The sequence below is a fragment of the Lactuca sativa genome, chromosome 8, assembly GCF_002870075.4.
Source record: "Lactuca sativa cultivar Salinas chromosome 8, Lsat_Salinas_v11, whole genome shotgun sequence".
Classification (NCBI taxonomy): Eukaryota; Viridiplantae; Streptophyta; class Magnoliopsida; order Asterales; family Asteraceae; genus Lactuca; species Lactuca sativa.
The window spans coordinates 322,112,672-322,134,074 of record NC_056630.2 but is presented as its reverse complement, the minus strand read 5'-3'; the positions used below and the strand labels follow the sequence as shown (position 1 = coordinate 322,134,074).

The 21,403-nt window shown below is 36.0% G+C and overlaps 1 protein-coding gene across 1 annotated transcript; it reads left to right on the top strand.

The window, feature by feature from the left end:
* Nucleotides 1–874: 874 nt before the first annotated feature.
* Nucleotides 875–1,453, top strand: LOC111921106 (uncharacterized). Its single transcript, XM_023916686.1, has one exon. The coding sequence runs from the start codon at nt 875–877 to the stop codon at nt 1,451–1,453; it is 579 nt and encodes a 192-aa protein (XP_023772454.1).
* Nucleotides 1,454–21,403: the final 19,950 nt, after the last annotated feature.

Sequence of the window (21,403 nt, the reverse complement as noted above, 5' to 3'; positions counted from 1 at the left end):
TTACTAATATTTATTTATGTTTCTAATTACTAAATTATATCTAGTAATATATATATATATATATATATATATATATATATATATATATATATATATATATATATATATATATATATATATATATATATGCAACGGTTATAAATAGCAAAAACAACGGCTATATTTTTTTTACTATAAATAAACACCCTTACCCTGCTTATTTTTGCCACAACAAATAGTTCTCTCTTCTATAAAAAAAATTCAATTTCAAGAAATCAAGCTTCAAGATGATTCATCCGTTTGTTATAATCATGACTATAATAGTCATATTACTTTTCATCCCAATTCTTAACGTCGAAGATAATATGGAATTTCAACTACTTTTAGGCTTGTATGCAATGTTAGCTTTACCGCTTCTTTTTTGTGTAATATTTATTGAAATAAATGGATTTTAACTTTTATTTTGTCTAAAATTTATAGTGGGAAAAACTATGTTCCATGGATGATAGATGTAAAAATGCATCTTGAGTCCATGGGAATCTCAAATGCTATAAATGAATTTAATAATTGCTTGGCACAAGACAAAGCAAGAGCACAAGTTTTCCTTCGTAAGCATATTGATGAAATGTTGTGATTTGAATATCTTGATGTTACAGATCCAAGTATTCTCTAGAATCTTTTAAAGGAAAGATTTGATCATCAAAAGGAAGTTATACTTCCAAATGCTAGAGATGAATGGAGAACACTTAGGTTTCAAAACTTCAAGAAAGTAAATGAATACAACTCATCTTTGTTCAGAATATGTTCACAACTCAAGTATTGTGGACAAGAAGTTATTGATGAAGATATGTTGTAGAAAACTTACTCCACATTTCATGCAACAAACATTACCTTGATGCAACAATATTGGATGCAAAAGTTCAAAAGATATTCTGAACTAAATGCATGTCTGCTTGTTGCAGAGCAAAACAATGAGCTCTTGATGAAAAACCATGAATCTCGTCCAATGGGATTAGTAGCACTTCCTGAAGCAAATGCTACAAATATTGATGGTCATTGGAACAATACACGTGGACGAGGCCGTGGTCGTCGTCGAGGACAAGGTCGTGGCTATTTTAATCGAAACCAAAGCCATAATCAGAACCATAATTTTGGTCGTGGACAAGGTAATAATCGTGGTCGTGGCCAGAAAAAGAATAATTACCAATCTTCACAAAGAAACAATGTCCATACACAAGATAAGGCCAAAGTGGCAAGGCATGATACTGGGACATCACAAAAATCTGATGACTCATGTTATAGATGTTGTAGCACAGGCCATTGGTCAAGGACCTGTCGCACACCTGCACATCTTTGTCAACTTTATCAAGAGTGCATTAAAGGAAAAGGAAAAGAAGCAAACCTCGTTGATAATGTTGAATTCACTCCACTAACTTTTGATGAATTTTGCAATGAGATGGAAGACATAAACTAAAATTTTCTATTATTGTTCTAATAAACTCGTTTTTCCTTTATTTGTTTTTTCATGTAATGTCTTTCCTACAATAAATGAACTTTCTTTATAATAATTATTATGATTATGTTTATTTGCTTATTATTTTTTTTTATATGTGAAGTTTAATATGAGTCCAACTAGAGCACAACACCAAGAAAAGGTTGGGGATCTTTGTATAGCAGATAGTGGTAGTACGCATACTATTCTGAAATCAAAGAAATATTTTTCAAAATTAGTACCAACAAAATCGGTCATACATACAATATCAGGTCCTGCAGACTTGATAGAGGGAACTGGGAAAGCCCATTTTATATTACCAAATGGTACAAGTTTTTCTGTAGAAAATGTCTTATTTTCTCCAAAGTCTAATAGAAACTTACTAAGTTTCAATGACATATATTTCAAAGGATATGACACAAAAATTGTGACCATTGAAAATAAGAAATATATGTATATTATAGACAAAAACCATGTGCTTGAAAAACTACCAACACTTGATTCCGGTCTGCATTATACATATATACATATGATTGAATCAAATATGGTAATCAAAGAAAAACATTGTGATCATGGGACATTCAATTTATGGCATGATAGGTTAGGCCATCCAGGATTAACAATGATGCGAAGGATAACTGAAAATACGCATGGGCATCCATTGAAAGACCAAAAGTTCCCTCAATCCAACAACATAAAACCATGTGCATCTTGTTCCCTTGGAAAGTTAATTATAAAACATTCTCCAATGAAAGTTGGAAGGGAGTCACCTAGATTTCTAGAAAGAATTCAAGGTGATATATGTGGACCGATTCACCCACCATCTGGACCATTTAGATACTTTATGGTCTTAATAGATGCATCCAGCAAATGGTCTCACGTTTGCCTATTATCAACTCATAATATGGCATTTGCAAAGTTTCTTGCCCAAATTATTAAATTAAGGTCACATTTACCTGATTATACTATCAAAAGAGTAAGACTTGATAATGCTGGTGAATTTACTTCACAAGCATTTAATGACTATTGTATGTATGTGGGAATTGTTGTTGAGCATCCAGTTGCTCATGTACACACACAAAATGGTTTAGCTGAATCACTGATTAAACGTTTCCAACTAATAGCTAGACCATTGATAATGAGGTCCCAACTTCCTGTGTATGTTTGGGGTCATGCAATCTTACATGCTGGATCATTGATACGTATGAGACCAAGTTCATATCATGTATATTCTCCTTTACAACTTGCTTTCGGTCGAGAGCCAAATATATCCCATTTGAGAATTTTTGGGTGTGCAGTATATGTCCCTATTGGACCACCTCAACGGGAAAAATGGGTCCTCAAAGAAGGTTGGGAATATATGTTGGTTATGAGTCAGTCTCTATTATAAGATATCTTGAACCATTAACATGTGATGTTTTTACAGCACGCCTAGTAGATTGCCAATTTGATGAGGCAAAGTTCCCATCATTAGAGGGAGAAAAGAAGATTCTGGAAAAGGATGTGTCATGGCATGAGCCTTCTTTATCATATCTTGACCCCGACACAAAGCAATGTGACATGGAAGTTCAAAAGATAATGCATTTCCAAGAAATGGCAAATCAATTGCCTGATGCATTTACTGACACAAAAAGGGTGACTAAATCATATATACCAGCTGTCAATGTTCTAGCTTGAATTGAAATTCCACAGGGGGAATCTGATGATAAAATCACTCAAGAGTCTAAAACACGCCTGAAGCGTGGAAGGCCATTTGGTTCTAAGGATAAGAACCCACGAAAAAGAAGAGGATCAGAAAATGCACTGGATCATGAGGAAAGTGTTCCTGTAGAGACACAAATTATTCAAATTCCCCCAGGAAAGGAGGATGATGCACAAAATCATGGTCAAACAAAGACAATACGTGAACACAATGAAGCTGACAATATAAGTGCAATATTTTCTTATTCGGTTGCATGTGATATTTTGAATGATGATCCCGAACCACAATATGTCATTGAATTTGGGCTAAATGGAAGGAAGCTATGCAAGTTGAGTTAAATTCTCCTAACAAGAGAAAGGTTTTTGGGACCATTATCCTCACACCTGGAGTTGTTAAACCATTAGGGTATAGATGGATCTTCGTACGAAAAAGAAATGAGAAAGACGAAATTGTAAGATACAAGGCTAGGCTTGTTGCTCAAGGTTTCTCTTAAAGACCTGGAATTGATTATGAGGAAACTTATTCACCTGTAATGGATGCAACTACCTTTAGATATTTAATCAGCTTGGCAGTCTCTAAAAATTTAGAGATGCGTCTTATGGATGTTGTTACAGCTTACTTATATGGATAACTTGATAGTGACATCTATATGAAAATCCCTGAAGGATTTAAAATGCTTGAAGCATTAAGTGCAAAAACCAAAGAAATGTACTCTATAAAATTACAAAGATCTTTGTATGGGTTAAAGCAATCAGGATGCATGTGGTACAATCGTTTAAGCGATTATTTGACAAGCAAAGGTTATAAAAATAACACTATTTGTCCATGTGTATTTATTAAGAAAACAACATTTGGGTGTGTGATCATAGCAGTCTATGTTGATGATCTAATCATCATTGGAACAAATAAACAAATCCTTGAAGTGATTGAACTTTTAAAGAAAGAATTTGAAATGAAAGATCTTGGAAAAACCAAATATTGCCTTGGTTTACAGATTGAGCATATGCCTAGCGGAATACATGTGCATCAATCAAATTACACAGAAAGAGTCTTAAGACGTTTCAATATGGACAATGCCAATCCTTTAAGAACTCCAATGGTTGTTAGGTCATTAAATATTGACAAGGATCCATTTCGTCAATGCGAAGAAAATGAAGAAGTCCTTGGTCCAGAAGTACCATACCTTAATGCAATTGGAGCTCTTATGTATCTTACCAATTGTACTAGACCTGACATTTCTTTCGCTGTAAACTTGCTAGCAAGATTTAGTTCATCCCCAACAAAAAGACATTGGAATGGAATCAAACATATTTTTCGATACCTTCGAGGAACTAGTGATTTAGGGTTATTTTATCCAAAAAATTCAAAAGAAAGCTTGATTGGTTTTGCAAATGCAGGTTATTTGTCTGATTCTCATAAAGCTAGATCTCAAACTGGATACGTATTCATGAATGGAGGTACCGCAATTTCCTGGCGTTCTAAAAAGCAAACACTTTTTGCCACATCCTCAAATCATGCTGAAGTAATTGCACTAAATGAAGCTAGTAGAGAATGTACATGGTTGAGATCAATGAAACAACTAGTTTTAACTTCATGTGGACTTGAAAAACATGTAGGTCCAACTTTAATATATGAGATAACTCAGCATGTGTCACTCAAATGAAAGAAGGATATATCAAGAGTGACAGGGCAAAACATATACCTCCAAAGTTTTTTGAATACACTCAAGAGCTTATAAATAACCATCAAGTTGAAATCAAATATGTTCAATCCAGTAACAATGCAACAGACCTTTTTACGAAGGCACTTCCTACTGTAATATTCAGGAAACATGTCCATGGCATCGGAATGCGACATGTGCATAGAATATAATGTGACAGATGTCTAAATAAAGGGGAGTCAACTATACACTGCACTGTTTTTCCCTTCGCTAAAGTTTTTCCCCACTGGGTTTTCTTTATCAAGGTTTTTAATGAGGCAGTACTTCAAGTTTGAACTCTAATTTGAAATGATGTCATCCAAGGGGGAGTGTTGTAAATAATTGAATGACAACATTTCCTAATTTCAAATGTGTAAGAGTTATTTTCAACTCTTATGAAAAATATGTGTAAGAACTCATTAATTATGTCTAGTGATTTAACCAGTATAAATAGCACCATCACATATGTAAAAGATACACCAATTTGGATACTTTATATAAGTTATCAAATTCTCTCCAAATCTCCTATCGTCTTTCTTAAAGGTTCTTAGTTTAGTTTTACTAATCTTGTTTTAATTACATCAAATTTATATATATATATATATATATATATATATATATATATATATATATATATATATATATATATATATATATATATATAAAGGAGGTCACCCAAATCAATGTGGTTCAAAGTCTATTGCTTCACACATATATCTAACCTTTCATCTTTCCTCTATATAATATAACTAATTTACTTCCCATTATCCTTCAATCTTGATTCTTGACTATTAAACATAATATGGCTTTCATTAGTGTTAAGTTTTATCCTAAAGTTTTGAATGATACTATTGTTTAGTTTCAACTTCTAGAAGTGTTGAAACTTAAAAGTTATTATAAAAATTAGTTAAACACTTCTAGATGATTAACTTTTTATTTTCATAGTATGCCATTTTCCATAGTCCCATGTCTATTGGTATATGTAAATTTATTTCAAATTTTCACAACACATATAAATAATTTCTTTTCGACAATGAAGGTTTGAACATTGTTTAAAAAAATTAAGTTGAACTTTGTATTTATATAAATGTTAAAAAGAATTTAACTTTTATATAACCATCTAGACTTAAGATTTTATACTAATACTCGTTAAGAATATTTGACATGTGACATCCCCAAATTCACGGTCATTTTAAAAATTCTATTTATGCTAATTTAAAAATAAAAGTATCGTTTTCGAAATGTAGTATTGCGGAATTTGTTCCAAGGAAACATGATAGTTATGTTATCAAAGCATTTCCGAATAAATGTATTTTTATTTAAAACATCGGGGTGTCATCGTCAATACAAAAAATAAGCGTAAACAGACCTTACATTCATTGACACTAATGATTTACATCTCCTTTAATCTCTCAGTGTAATGTATCTTCACATCCATACCTATGATATAAATAAACTGAGTGGGCCAGGTTGGGAAATCTGGTGAGTACATAGGGATTTCAATCCCACAATGTTATGTCATATATATATACTTTAGAACTCATAATATATACAATTACAACTCATATAAAATTTTTTACCCCACCCCATCGATCGTGACAACGACACGAACCATACTCCCGGATCTAAAATTAACAGCTTTACCTCATCCATACTCTCGGATCAGGTTTGTCTAATCCATGCTCTCAGATTAATGATAAATGACTATGCCCATTCCATACTCTCGGACTACGGACGAATGACTATGTCTAATCCATGCTCTTGGATCAATGACAATTTTAAAGTTCGGCTCTTTATATATATCTCACCTGTGCTCATAAGGAGATACTACCTTATATTCATCTCAATGTTAAAGTGATGATTCCCAACTTCGGTAGTGTTTCGCTTCTCACGATTCTATTTTCCATCGATGAAACCTAGTATTATTGCTACTAGATTTTAGTCTAAAATTTATCGTGACTATTTACGAGCGATATTGTTTTATAAGTGTTAAACAATACTTTTCAACCACTATGTACAGACAGAGGCCAGACATGAAACACCGGAGGGCGGGACCATTTTGGCATTTTAGCACTTTTGAAATCCAACAACCCTATACGACCCTTCAAACCAGATACCCTGTACTACGAGTAGTTACAAGATATCATAATAAAACTTTGTATATTATATTTTATAATATATTTATTGTTTATAATTTTATAATAAGGATAATAAACTTAAACATAAGCTATACTTAAAGTAGTGTAAGCATATCTCACTTATCAGGTGTTTGGCTAGGAACTGGGTTCTACGGGGGCAAAACTTTCGAGCCGAAAAGCTCCTTTTCTCGGAGCCTTCTAGCGCTCCAGGAGTTTTCCTCTAGCACTTAGAATTTATTAGTAGTTAGGGGAGGTTTAGAGAGAAGTTAGAGAGAGAGAAAGGGAGAGAGAAAGATAAGGGTTGAGGTGTGAGGAAAATGAATGAGCCTTGCATGGTATTTATAGGCTGAAAAGTGTCTCAACTCGGCGAGTTCTGAGCCTCCAACTCTTTGAGTTGGGTGCCAGGTGTCACCATCTGGTGGCAAGGCGTGGGGAGGAAGCAATGGCTCAGATCGCACCATGTCACCCACTTCGCATCAGCCCATCCCGACTTTTAAATTCCGTAACTCTCGCATACGAGCTCCGTGTTCGACATTCTTTATATCCACGCATAGTTATTGACAACATCTTCAACTCTCCTTTTGACTCGATTGGTTAATTCTTTATCGGTTTTAAATTTAACAGTATGAGAAAAATACACGGTTTACCGATCGTGTAAAATTCATAACTTCTACATACGGACTCCGTTTTCGACTATCTTTTTATCGTTGAGCTCCTATTAATGAGATATTCAATTCTCATTTAGTTTGTGTTGACTAAAAATTGATCGATCTAAAATTCGAATTTCGGGTTGCATAGTGTTATGCCAAATCTTAGAAAAATCATAACTTCGTCATACAAAGTCATATTTGGATGTTCTTTTTATTCACGCTCTCGGTTTAACGTATAGTACAACATTTGCTTACATCCCTAAGGCTAAAAAGTAATTTATAAAAAATTCACTTATTACGTTACGCGATGCCATGCCAATTTAGCCGTAAAACTTCGATGAGCCATAACTTCTTCGTTATAGGCTGAAAAGTGTCTCAACTCGGCGAGTTCTGAGCCACCAACTCTTCGAGTTGGGTGCCAGGTGTCACCATCTGGTGGCAAGGCGTGGGGAGGAAGCAATGGCTCAGATCGCACCATGTCACCCACTTCGCATCAGCCCATCCCGACTTTTAAATTCCATAACTATCGCATACGAGCTTCGTGTTCGACGTTCTTTATATCCACGCATAGTTATTGAAAACATCTTCAACTCTCCTTTTGACTCCATTGGCTAATTCTTGACCGATTTTAAATTTAACAGTATGAGAATATTACATGGTTTACCGACCGTGTAAAATTCATAACTTCTACATACAGACTCTGTTTTCGACTGTCTTTTTATCGTTGAGCTCCTATTAATGAAATATTCAATTCTCATTTAGTTTGTGTTGAATAAAAATTGATCGATCTAAAATTCGAATTCTGGGCTGCATAGTGTTATGCCAAATCTTAGAAAAATCATAACTTCGTCATACGAAGTCATATTTGGATGTTCTTTTTATTCACGCTCTCGGTTTAACGTATACTACAACATTTGTTTAGATCCCTAAGGCTAAAAAGTAATTTATCAAAAATTCACTTATTACGTTACGCGGTGCCATTCCAATTTAGCTGTAAAACTTCGATGAGCCATAACTTCTTCGTTATAACTCGGATTTCAGCGTTATTTATACGTACGGAACCCTTTTGTCATATACTATAACTTGGAATAATCTTCCATCAAAAAGTCATTTTGACACTTATTGTCTCTAAATTGAATAGTCTGAATCTGCAGGCGTTACATTACATGAAGGGGGTAAATTTTTTTTTTTACTTAAGGCTTCTCATTGAGATTAAAAAAATATGTCAAAAGTTTATGATGATAATATTTTACTTAAATAATATCATTTTAATATCATCGTTTTATATTCTATCAATATTGAACATCATAAAAGGTAGAAAATGTGATAATTATACTAAAAAACTCTCATAGTCGACCACATGGTTCCTGAAATGTTGTAGCTGATGCCTAAGCCGGTCAATATGAAGAACATAAGAGAACATGAAAATAAGAGAAAATATTTTAGCCTCATTACTTATAGATATGTCTTTTCCCATGAGTCTTGTTTCTTAAGCAACGTGGGATAAAAAATGTTTTAGCCTTCCTTACTTATAGTTGATTGCTTTCACTTGAACATTTTTCTTAAGTGATGTTGAATAAAAGTATATGACACAAAAAGACACATGATAAAAGACAAATTTAATCACACGTGGTCATGGTAAACAAACCTAATAAAGTTTTTAATCTACAAATAAAGCTCTCCCTTTAAATTTCAAATAGTTATATAATTCATTTTTACACAATGTGTAGTTTACACAATGAATCGATTTCTAGTATAAGCTAACCATTTTTAGAAAAATAGTTTAAAAATTAATATTACTTGATTTTCATGCAATTTAATTCTAGTAATAATAAAAAACATAAATGTTTTATGTAATGTTGCAGTTGATGCCTAAACCTGTCAAAATCAAGAACATAAATGAAAAAAGATATAAGAGAAAAGGTTTTAGCCTTTTTTTACTTATATATGTGTGTTTTCCGAAGAGTTTTGTTTCTTAAGCAACGTGGGATAAGAAATGTGCTAGCCTCTTTACTTATAGTGATCGCTTTCATTTTAAACTTTTTTTTTCTTAAGTGATGTGATATAAAAAACATAATACGTAGGATTTCATCATGGTAAACAAACTTAATAAGCTCTTTTATTCTATAAATATAGATCTCACTTAAAAGTTAAAATAGTTACATAATTCATTAATCATTTGTTTGTCCTTTGAAGCTTTTCCAAATATTAAAGTTGGATTTTATATATCAACTTGGTGACCTTAATCGATGCGTAAACTAGTCAAAATCAAAGATATATGAGAAAAAAGATATAAGAGAAAATGTTTTAGCATCATTACTTATAGATGTTTGTTTTCTTATGATTTTTGTTTCTTAAGCAATACGGGATAAGAAACGTGTTAGCCTCTTTAGTTATAGTTGATTGTTTTCACTTCAACCTTTTTTCTTAAGTGATATGGGATGAAACAACATGACACAATAAGACATGATAAAGGCGAATTCAATCCTAAATCGTCATGGTAAACAAACTTAATCAACCTTTCTATTCTACAAATAAAGATTTCTTTAAAGTTAAAATAGTTACATAATTTACTACTCATTTTTATCCATAGAAACTTTTTCAAATATTATAGTTCAAGGAAAAATATGATTAAACATTCTATTATTTGATTAGATAGATATAGATGTTGAGTTTCTTTAATTTGTTGATTTCAAGTATAAGATATCCATTTTCAGAAAAATTGTTTAAAAAGTAATGTTACTTTTTCATGATATTTAATTCTAATAATATAAAACATAAATGTTTCCTGGAATGTTGTAGTTGATGTCTAAACCCAACAAAATGAAGAACATAAGAAAATAAAGATATAAGACAAAAGGTTTTAGCATCTTTACTTATAGATGTGTGCATTCCCATGAGTTTTGTTGTTTAAGCAATGTGAGATAAGAAATGAGTTTGCCTCTTTACTTATAGTTGATTTCTTTATCTTCAACTTTTTTATTCTTAAGTGATGTGGGATAAAAAAAGAACATAACATGTGAGATTTCGTCTTGGTAAACAAACTTAATAGGCTCATTCATTCTATAAATAAAGATCTCCCTTAAAAGTTAAAATAGTTAGATAAATTATTAAACATAATTGATTCTTAGAAACTTTGTCTATATGAAAGCTCAATTTTATATATCAACTTAGTGACTTGTGCAACGTGTGAGATATCGCTTAGTATATTATAATAGAGTAACTTTACTTGCACCATATTCATTTGAAACTCCTACTATAAATCAAAAGTTTTATTTTATTTTATTTTAAGTGTGATTATGATTTCAAATTTAATGTAATTAAGAGTTTTTTTTTTTTTAACTTAGGTATAGTTATTAGTGTGTAATATCTTTTATTTTCCTCTTATTTATACACATTAAAATTATTAGTAGTATATAAGAAATTTTTGATATAAAAAATCATGTTTTTGAAGAGATTTATGATTTTAAAGACGAAGAGTTGAAAAATGAGTTTTGCCACATAAATTTTTATTGTAATGCAGTTTTTTGGGGATGATAGTGTTTCTATACATCAAATGTATGATGGTTTCTATATACTTTTTATGTATGATTTATAAATGTTAAATACGTTTTGTTAGATATAAATGTTATAGCAGATGTTGTAGTTCTTTTGTATTATTAAAAGTTATAGTATTTTTTCATACTATTTGTTATTCGTCATATATATATATATATATATATATATATATATATATATATATATATATATATTAATCCTTAGTGGGTTGTGTTCTACTTTGTGAGAGCTTAACGATAATTAATGTGTTTAAAATGGAGTATGAGTGAATGAGATATCAATAATTACTTGAAATGAAATTTGGAAAACTAAATGGGTTTGGGAATATGTCCCACATAGGAGGAAGAAGTATACTCTTAGTGGTTTTTATAACCATAGTAGTGTAAGGGGTTACATGCTCCTTTGCATGGTTTTACTCCATGATATATACACATGTATTTGATGAAAGGTGCTTCAAACTCGTGTGTGACGGGACCTATGGACACGAATACAACTCCAAAATCTCTAGTGTGTGCAACCACGTTCAATTTGTAATTGAAACAGATTAAAGGCTATTAATGAGATTTAATACACAATTAAATATTTTTTATTACGAATTAATTGTAACTATTACCAAGATCATTATATATTCATAGCTTTTGTTCTTATTCCGATACACAGAAATAACTATGAAAATACTCTCCTTACATACATATTCTCCGGCGACATTTTCAGGCAAGTGGTCATCACTAACAGTACATCTACTTGACATTTTCAGGCAAGTGGTCATCACTAACAGTACATCTACTTGACATTTTCAGGCAAGTAGACCGAGTCAAAAGTCATATTCTCCCCACCAAGGAGTGGTTCTTCTTCCTCTGATGCGTGACCAGGAGAAGATGGTGGTGGTGAAGCTGGTGGTTCGGTAGTATGGGTAGGTTCGGGTTGGGTTGTTTGTTCGGGTGTAGGTGTGGGTTCGGGTGCTGGGGTGGTTTCGGGTGTAGGTGTGGATTTTGGTGCGTCAGTATGAACCCCCGTATCAGATACGTTGGTTCTAACATCTGCAGTGGTGGTTGTGGTTGCTGCGGTGAATATTGGTGGTGGTATTGGGATAGACGTAGGTGGTATTTGAGTGGTGGAAGTTATGGGGGGAATAGAAAAAGGTATTGTGACCGGTGGAGAGGAGACAGGAGAAGTAGAGACATGAACTTCAGGGGTTGGAGATCATGGTAGAGTGTTGCCACGTTGAGATCCATTCGAATCAGAGCCTTCGTCCTCAGATTCGCTTGAGGAGGAAGCCATAATCAACTTTCGTCGCGGTTGGGTTTTTCTCCTCTTCTGCGGTGGAGATTGAGCAACTCTGGTAGTTTTCCTCTTCTTGGGAGATGGGCCTTTCGCCCCCTTGGCCACCTGTTTTCCCTTAGCAGCCTTCTTGCCTCTTGGAGCAGGCTTGTCGGCGTCATGAATTGATTTCGGCATCTCTGGAGTAAGATCCCTCGGACCAGAACGTCTGAACGCCTTATACGTTTGAATGATCCTGTTGTCAGCTGGAACATCACCATACAACGTTTCCGGGATAGAGCCATTGAATGGAAACTTAGAAGCATCCGACACAATGATCTTCATGGTATGGAAGGTACCAATCGAAGACATTGGAGCACCAGCAACAATGGGGACGTGGTACTTGTCCATCACCCATTTCGTGATAATGGTCCAGAACCGAGCATACGAGATCTCTGAGTGTCTGGAAGTGGAGGAGAGACTCTGAATGAGTTGTTGCCATAGAACTGACCCGTAGTCCATGTTAATGCCATTGTAGATCCCATACATGATGGAGAGAAATAAACGAATGGCTCCATCAGACCCGGCACTTTGTTCAGATAAACCCTTGAACAAAACAGTGAACATCCCATTCCACTGTGGAGGTAGGCACGACTTCTTGAATTTCGTCACCGTAGTAAGCACCTCCGTATATCCCATGTTGTAGAACATGTTGAAAAGATGACCCATGGGGATTGATTCCGGATTGACCCTGGAAGAATCCGCGTCAAACCCTAACAACGAGCAAAACCGCTGCTTTGAAATCGACACCTTGTGCTGAAAGACATCGAAGAAGATTCTGTCGACGACCTTGTCGTAGTGAGCGGTGGCAAAGATTTGTGACAGGAATTCCATTGGAACTGTTTCAGCCCTGGTAAGTGCAGGAGCGATTGGAGAAAATTTCAGGCATTCGATGATGGGGAACATGAATGTGTCATACGAATGAGGGGTTAAATCGATGATCAAGCTTTGCTGTGGGCGAATGGGCAAGATGTGGGATGTTGCGTGAACTGAAGAAAAATCTGCCATTGTTTTGAAGAAATTGGAAGAGATGATGAACAGTGAAGGTTGAAGGATTTCTGGCTCTTTGGAAATATAGGCACGGAAAAGAGGTAAATGGTGGTTTACACTGCCTTTTATAGTGAGGGTAAAGGAGAGAGAAAAATCTTTCCAAATCTTCGATCGAAAAACGAAGAGTTTTCGGAAGTGACTGACGCGTGACAGTTGGCGCTGGCGATGATCACATATGAGAGAGAGTGTCAGTCCCTAATTACACGCCTTCCCATCAGGCGCCGTTTGGAGATGAAACGGTTCCTATTCACACGCTTTCCCTCTAGCGCCGTTTGAAATCAAATCGATTGGACTCCCGCCTGAGTCATCATGTCATCATCTTATCCCTTTAAATTGTAACGCATCTTTAAAAATTCTCCCACGTGGATTAAAATTCACCACAATCTTTTATTACAACCAAGCCAATTAAAACTCCTTGAAATGAATGAAAGCAGAATTTTTGAAAATCAAAAGGATTTTCGTGCTGAGGTGTGTAAAGAATAAAAAGAAATAAAACAACACTTTTTGAGGGATTTTGTGATGTCAATAATGACACGAAACAAAAGATCCCGGGCACGAATCTCTTCCTTCAAAGTCAAGAGAGACTTTAAAGTGTTTATGTGGTTTCCCGTTGAATAACGATCAGACACTTATTAAGAAGTGTTGAAAGGCTTCTTTTAATTTAGGCTTATGAGGGTGGTTTTCGCTTCGATTCAAAATTTCTAAGCTTGATATAAGACATAAATCGAACGAAGTACTTGTGAGACCAAGGTAGTCTCTTGAACAAGTAGGTTGAAGATAATTTAATTTGGCTATGAAATGTATAAAATCTCAACAAAAATTAAAACTGCATCCCAAGGGAAGAAATGTTATGGGTGTTAACAATTTCATAGGAATCACTCAAAAGAAAAATAGAGATTTCATGTTGTACGTTCGTCAATTCATTAGTGAAATCTTGAGAAAATTAATTGTTCACCATCAATTTGTATTGGGTATTGAATTCTGGGTTTCACTTAGTGCGTAGTGGCACGACACTAAGATCATAAACGCAGAAATTGTGTAACCATAAACCTCAGTGGTAAGGTCTGAGAGTCTCAAGGGTTACGTTTGTGAAACGAGTGAGATGGAGAAAAATGATGTAGATGTTATAAAGAAACCAAAGTACCTCTGCTATAAAAATAGGGACCAAGCAGACAACTCTTATCTCATGTGAGAAGAGAGTTAGGTAGCTCATGATTAGAATAATTATGAGAGCCTAATTGGGAAGACAAGGTTTGTTTGTACCAAGTCAGTAAGACTATTATTCAAAATCAGATGAGGCTTTGGACACATACAACAGCATGCTTCTAGGGACACTTAGCTAGTGAAATAATTTACCCAAAATGAGACATAAAAATAAAATAAAAAAATAAGAGCCAATAAAAAAATTGTTTTGGAGTTTTTGAATTTATAAAAAATTTAATTAAAAAAATGTTTGTACCAGGTTTTTGGAATTTTTGATAAAAAAAAAATAAGACAAAAAAAAATTATACAAAAAAAAAGTTGGAACCGAACCCGAGCGTTCGGTTTATTTCGGTTGAGAAAACTTTGGAACCAAACCCGAGCGTTCGGTCTATTTCGGGTGAGAAATATTTTGTAACCAAACATGAACGTTCGGTCTATTTCGGTTGCCAAAAAAAATTAGATTGAAAAGGAGAAGAATTTTGACAATAAGATAAATGAATTAAGAAAAATGATACAAAAGATTTACAACCATAGAAACTACCTTTGAGTGATCGGCGAAAATCAGATGATACAATCGAACCCGAGCGTTCGGTTCATTTCGGTACATGAGCACAAGACCCGAACCCGAACGTTCGGTCTATTTCGCTTCTTACTTTTGATCTTGAGAGGTAATTTTTGATATTGACTCCGATTCCATCATACCTAGCCCTTGTAGTATTTTGTTGAAAGATGCTTCAGGAAGATCTTTGGTGAAGATGTCAGCCAGTTGATCAGTGGTTCGAACAAAGTGAATTTCGACATTCCCATCTTCCACATGATCCTTAATGAAGTGATACCTCAGTGCTATGTGCTTAGTCTTGGACTGTTGCACTGGGTTATGACAGATCCTAATTGCACTTTCAGAGTCGCAATATAGTGGGATCTTTTTCATATTGAGTCCATAGTCCCGGAGCTGGCTTTGGATCCAAATCACTTGAAATGTACAGGAGGCAGCTGCGATGTATTCTGCTTTAGTGGTAGACAGAGATACACAGGTCTGTTTCTTTGATTGCCAACTAACCAACTTCCCGTCAAGGAATTGGCAGCCTCCAGTGGTGCTTTTCCTGTCTAGTCCATAACCTCCAAGGTCTGCATCTGAATAGGCTTGAACGAAGAAACCTGAGTTGGATGGATACCATAAGCCGAGAGAGGTAGTTCGCTTGAGATACCAGAGTATGTTCTTCACTGCAAGCATGTGAGGTTCACGAGGATTTGCCTGAAATCTAGCACAGTAACAAACAGAAAACATTATATCAGGCCTGCTAGCAGTAAGGTACATTAAAGAACCGATCATTTGGCGATATAGCGTAATATTGACTGCTGGCTTATCCAAGGATCGAGTGAGCTTGGTGCCGAACGCCATTGGAACTTTAACCTTTGAGTCTCCCATCATGCCGAATTTCACAAGGAGAGTCTTGGTGTAAGCTTCCTGGTTAATAAAGATGCCTTCGGGTCCCTGTCTAATATTTAAACCAAGAAAAAAGCTAATCGGACCCATTGAGCTCATTTCAAATTTAGTCTCCATCAGCTTTCTGAATTCAGCCGTTAAGCTAGGATTCGTTGAGCCAAAGATGATATCATCGACATAGATTTGAACAATCATAAGGTGGTTACCTTCCTTCTTACGAAAGAAGGTTGGGTCAACCGAACCTTGTTTGAATTTGGACATCTTTAAAAACTTGGTTAGCGTTTCATACCAGGCCCTCGGTGCTTGTTTCAGTCCATATACCGCTTTGTCCAGAATCTAACAGTGATTGGAAATTTTTCATTGACGAATCCAGGAGGTTGCTCAACGTACACCGTTTCTTCGACTTCTCCATTTAGAAATGCACACTTTACGTCCATTTGGTAGACCTCAAAGTTCTTGTGTGCAGCATAGGCAAGAAATATTCGAACAGATTCCAGCCTAGCCACAGGAGCAAAAGTTTCCTCATAGTCGATTCCTTCCTCCTGGTAGTATCCTTTCACCACTAGACGAGCTTTGTTTCTTATCACATTGCCTTCCTTGTCCATCTTATTTCTAAAGACCCATTTGAGACCAACAACCGAGGCATCTTGAGGAGTTGGAATGAGGTGCCAAACTTTATTTCTTTCGAATTCATTAAGTTCGTCTTGCATAGCTTGAACCCAATCAGAGTGATCAAGAGCAGTGTTAACTGTCTTTGGTTCAACTTTTGAGACGAAGGAGTTAAACATACAGAACTCTACTTTTGAAAATAAGGAAGTTTGCTTTGCCTTTAGTTGAGATCAGGTCAGGACCTTTTTAGAGACATTACCGACAACCTGTGAAACAGGATGATCTCTAGTCCATTTGACAAAGAGGAGGGTAATTTGGATCATAGGATGGATCCAATTCAGCATTTACGATCTCTTCTAGTTCAGATTGACTATCATCGTCATAAGACATATCTGCATTCTCCCCCTCGACAGATGAGCTTTCAGGTGAATCTTGACTTTCCGGAGCTACAGGAGTTTTGGGTGGTGTTGAGCTTTCGGGTGTTGCAGTACCTTTGGGTGTTTTTGAGCTTTCGGGTACCACAGGACTTTTGGGTGCAGATTGGCTTTCAGGAGCAGCTGAAGAACAGTTCTTCCCCTCAACATGTGAGCCCGGCTGTGTTGAAGAAGGTGGATCCTCCCCCTCAACTAAAGCACCGTGTTGTGCCGGGTCGTCTGGACGTGATCCTCCTTCATTCATTTGCTTGGCAGCATCTTCGATGAGTTGCTTCAGATGATCTACTTTATTGTCTGCTGCACTAGCTTCCGAGAGAGTAGCCTTCTCTGGCTCATTGAATAACTCAACAAACTTCTCAAACAGATTTGCAATCGAGGCTGTGACTTGGCCTGTTCGAGAAAAAAATTCTCCAACTGTGTCTTCACTGGCCTTTAGCTTTTTGACATAGCTATCATCAAAAGTCACATAATAAGTTTCTTCTATCTTCCTCGAACACTTTTTTAATACTCGATAGGCTTTCAAAGTGAGAGAATATCCCAGGAAAATCCCTTCATCGGCTTTGACGTCGAACTTGTTACGATGTTCTTTAGAGTTGAAGATGAAAGACCGTGAGCCAAATACGTGGAAGAATTTGACATTTGGCTTCCTGTTGTTGATGATCTCATAAGGAGTGAGATTAAAGCGTTTATTGAGATAGGACCTGTTCTGCGTAAAACATGTTACAGCAATAGCATCAGCCCAAATGTATAAAGGTAAAGAAGCAAAACTTAGCATGGTTCGGGCCGCCTCACACAAAGATCGGTTTCGTCTTTCGACAATCCCGTTTTGTTGAGGGGTGTAGGGAGCTGAGAAGTTGTGACTGGTTCCTTTTTCTGCCAAGAAGTCTTCGAATTCTTTATTTTTGAACTCCAGCCCATTGTCGCTCCTGATGTTGCGAACGACTTTCATCAGCTGTACTTCAACCTGCTTGATAAACATCTTTAGCTTGAGAGTTTCTTCAGATTTGTGCTTCAGAAAGAACACCCATGTAAAACGTGAAAAGTCATCAACAATGACAAGAATATACTTGTTGCCGCAAATGCTTTCGATAGATGATGGACCACACAAGTCAATGTGAATTAACTCTAGTGGTTCAACAACTTTAGTGTTTACAATCGATGGGTGACTTTGACGACTCTGCTTCCCCATTTCACACGCAGCACATAAATGTTCGCGATCGAACTTGAGCAACGGAAGACCTCTAACATGACCTCCTGTGACAAGTTTGTTGATATCCTTGAAGTTGAGATGAGAGAGCCTTCGATGCCATAGGCAGCTTTCATCAGATTGTGCTTTGGACAAAAGGAAGATAGCTGGATTTCCTTTGATAGGTTTGAGATGAAGAGGAAACATTTCGCCTTTGCGCTCCGATTTGAGAATCACTCTTTTTGTTTTCGTCTCTATTATTTCCGAACCCTCATCGTCGAAGGAGACCTTGAGACCGGTACCTCCAACGAGCTGAGATACACTGATGAGGTTGTGATGTAGTCCTTCAACGTATGCAACCTTTCTAATCGTGAAATCTCCATTTGTTATCATTCCATAACCTTTTATCGTGCCGAATGAGTTGTTCCCGAACTTGACATTTCCCCTGTTTGAAAGAGACCGAAATTCCCTCAGCTCTTCCTTCCTTCCTGTCATGTGACGTGAGCAGCCATTGTCAATATACCATTCTTCGTCAAACTGCTCGTCACTGATAACTTGCAAAAATTAAGCAGATTTAGGAACCCAAAGTTTCTTGGGTCCACGTGAGCCTTTCACAGGAACATGAATAGTAAGAGAGATGTCAACAAGATATGTTCTTTTTATTAGAGTTGTTTCATCTTTCTTTTTAATGGTGAAAACCTTAATTTTGTTGAGATTTGTTACAGTCGGTTTGGATTCAGGTTTAGGCATTTGGACTTTGGAATGATTTTGATCAGTCTTGACTGAGGAAACCTTCGATTTTCCTCTCAAATCTGTTGAAGATTTTGGATTTTGAGTATGAACAGAATTGGATTTAGAATGAGGTTGAGAGGAATTAGAAGAATTAGAACGAGAGAAGTTAGACTGAGAAGTTTTATTGACTTGAGGTCTTGAGTGACACTTTTGTTTTTGGTCGTTTGTGGGACCGAATCTCGAACTTTGTTCGCTTTTGCTCTTGGAACCGAACTTATGCTTTCGGTAGCTGGTGTTCTCTGAACCGAACCTTTCCCTTCGGTTGTTATGATCCTCAGAACCGAACCTTTCCTTTCGGTTATTATTACTTTCTTGCTGCCTAACAGCACTTTTCTCTGACTTTGAATTTCTGTCATCATAAGAGAAATGGGCGTTTTGAGATCGCCAAAAATGTTTTCGTTCAGAGAGATTTTTCTTGTATCTCTGATTCCTTTGTTGTTTTTGATCCTTCACTTGCTTCGGCTGTCGATGGATATTGGCTTTTTGCTTTTGCTTCTTGTCAGCCGGTTCACTTTGAACTTGGCACGTCGAAGTTGTCAGGCTTGTTTAGTGGCTCTGGTACATATCTGGCTTTGGTTTTCCAGGACGTCCGCTCTGACAGACCAACGGTTTCGTCAGCATTATCAATAGGGGCAGACCAGAAGAACTCATCACAACCATCAGCATTATCTTCATTTACAATGGTTGTGAGTTCGGCTGTCTGATGTTCGGTTACTCCTGTGACCTTATACACCTCATTTGGAGTCATCCTGACCTTTTGGTATACAACAGCCTTTTCTTCAAGGATCGGGGACTTTTGTTGGGACAGACGAGCAAACTCCACAGAATTTTCTGAAATAAGATTTTTGTGGTTTTCGGGTTCGCTCTTGACAAACTCAGAACAGTCAACTTCATCCTCTACAGAAATTTCACTCATATCATCATCCTCATTAAGCTCAGATGCATTTTCAACATCAATTTTGTTTTCTGAGCTCAAGTTGGGATTCAATGAGTCAAACTTTTGTATGGTTTCGGTCCTTAGTTTCAGTTTATCATTTTCATCCAAAAGATTTTTTAGCATGTCCTTATGGTCCTTGGACTTTATGAAAGATTCTATTTTGTCTAGACCATACATATAAGTCGGATTTACATCCTCAGACGAAACTACACTTTCGCAATTATATATTCAGCGTCGATTTCATCTTCCTTAAACTCAAGGAAAGGCAAAATCATGCGATGAATTTTCTTTCCTATTTCACAGTTAAGATGAAGTTGAGTGATGTTAGAATAAAGACGCTTAGCAATCAAACAAAACACATTTCTTTGTTTCAAAAGTTTCAAATTGTCTCTTTGTAAATAAATGTTTTCGTCTTTGGATTTGATCAACCCCGACTCCTTCAGCTCTATCCACATCCTCCGTTCCTCACTCTTTGAAGACACCCTGCTTATTTGGTCAGTTAGGTTAGAATTGGTGACCCGTGTTTGAGTTAAACTGCTGTCTAGATGAGAGATTCTTGAATTTACATTTTTTAATTCTTTTTCATATGAATTTTGTGGGACTTTGAATGAAACAAAAATGGATTGTACCTTCTTGATTAATTCATCAAGCTCATTAAACTGCACGCTGAGAGGTTTTGCTGTGAAGCACAAGTCCTCTCGCTCCTTCGTGTCTTCATTCCCACCGTCTGTGTTGTATCCCCTCATTTGAGATACATCCGACACAATCAAACACTTTCCACCGCTTCCTTCACCTTTCGCAACGTAAGCCTTTCCATGAGATGGCTTTCTGACTTCATCATCCTCAGAGTCGGTTGACCAGACCTCCACACCACTGAACTCATCATCCGCTACCGAACCCTGCACAATTAAAGCATTCATAGAAGGGTTAGCAGTAGTTTTCTTTCTCTTGATCTCTTCCAGCTTTTTCATCAACACAGCTTCTTCATCTTTTTCTTCATCCTTTTCTGCTATTTTCTTTAGGACACAGTCTTCGGCATAGTGGTTCTTTCCTCCACAGTAGTAGCAGTTCACACCTGAATCTCCTTCAGCTTTCGACTCTTTCTTTGGTTCTTCTGCCTTCGGTTCCTCCCTCACCTTTTTAGAACTATAGCTTCCCTGCCAATTTCTGTTCTTATTGGTAGGAAACCTTTTCTTAATAAACCTCT

What these genes read in the sequence shown, in the direction of transcription:
- LOC111921106 (XM_023916686.1), top strand. Translation starts at nt 875, where the DNA reads ATGCAACAATATTGGATGCAAAAGTTCAAAAGATATTCTGAACTAAAT.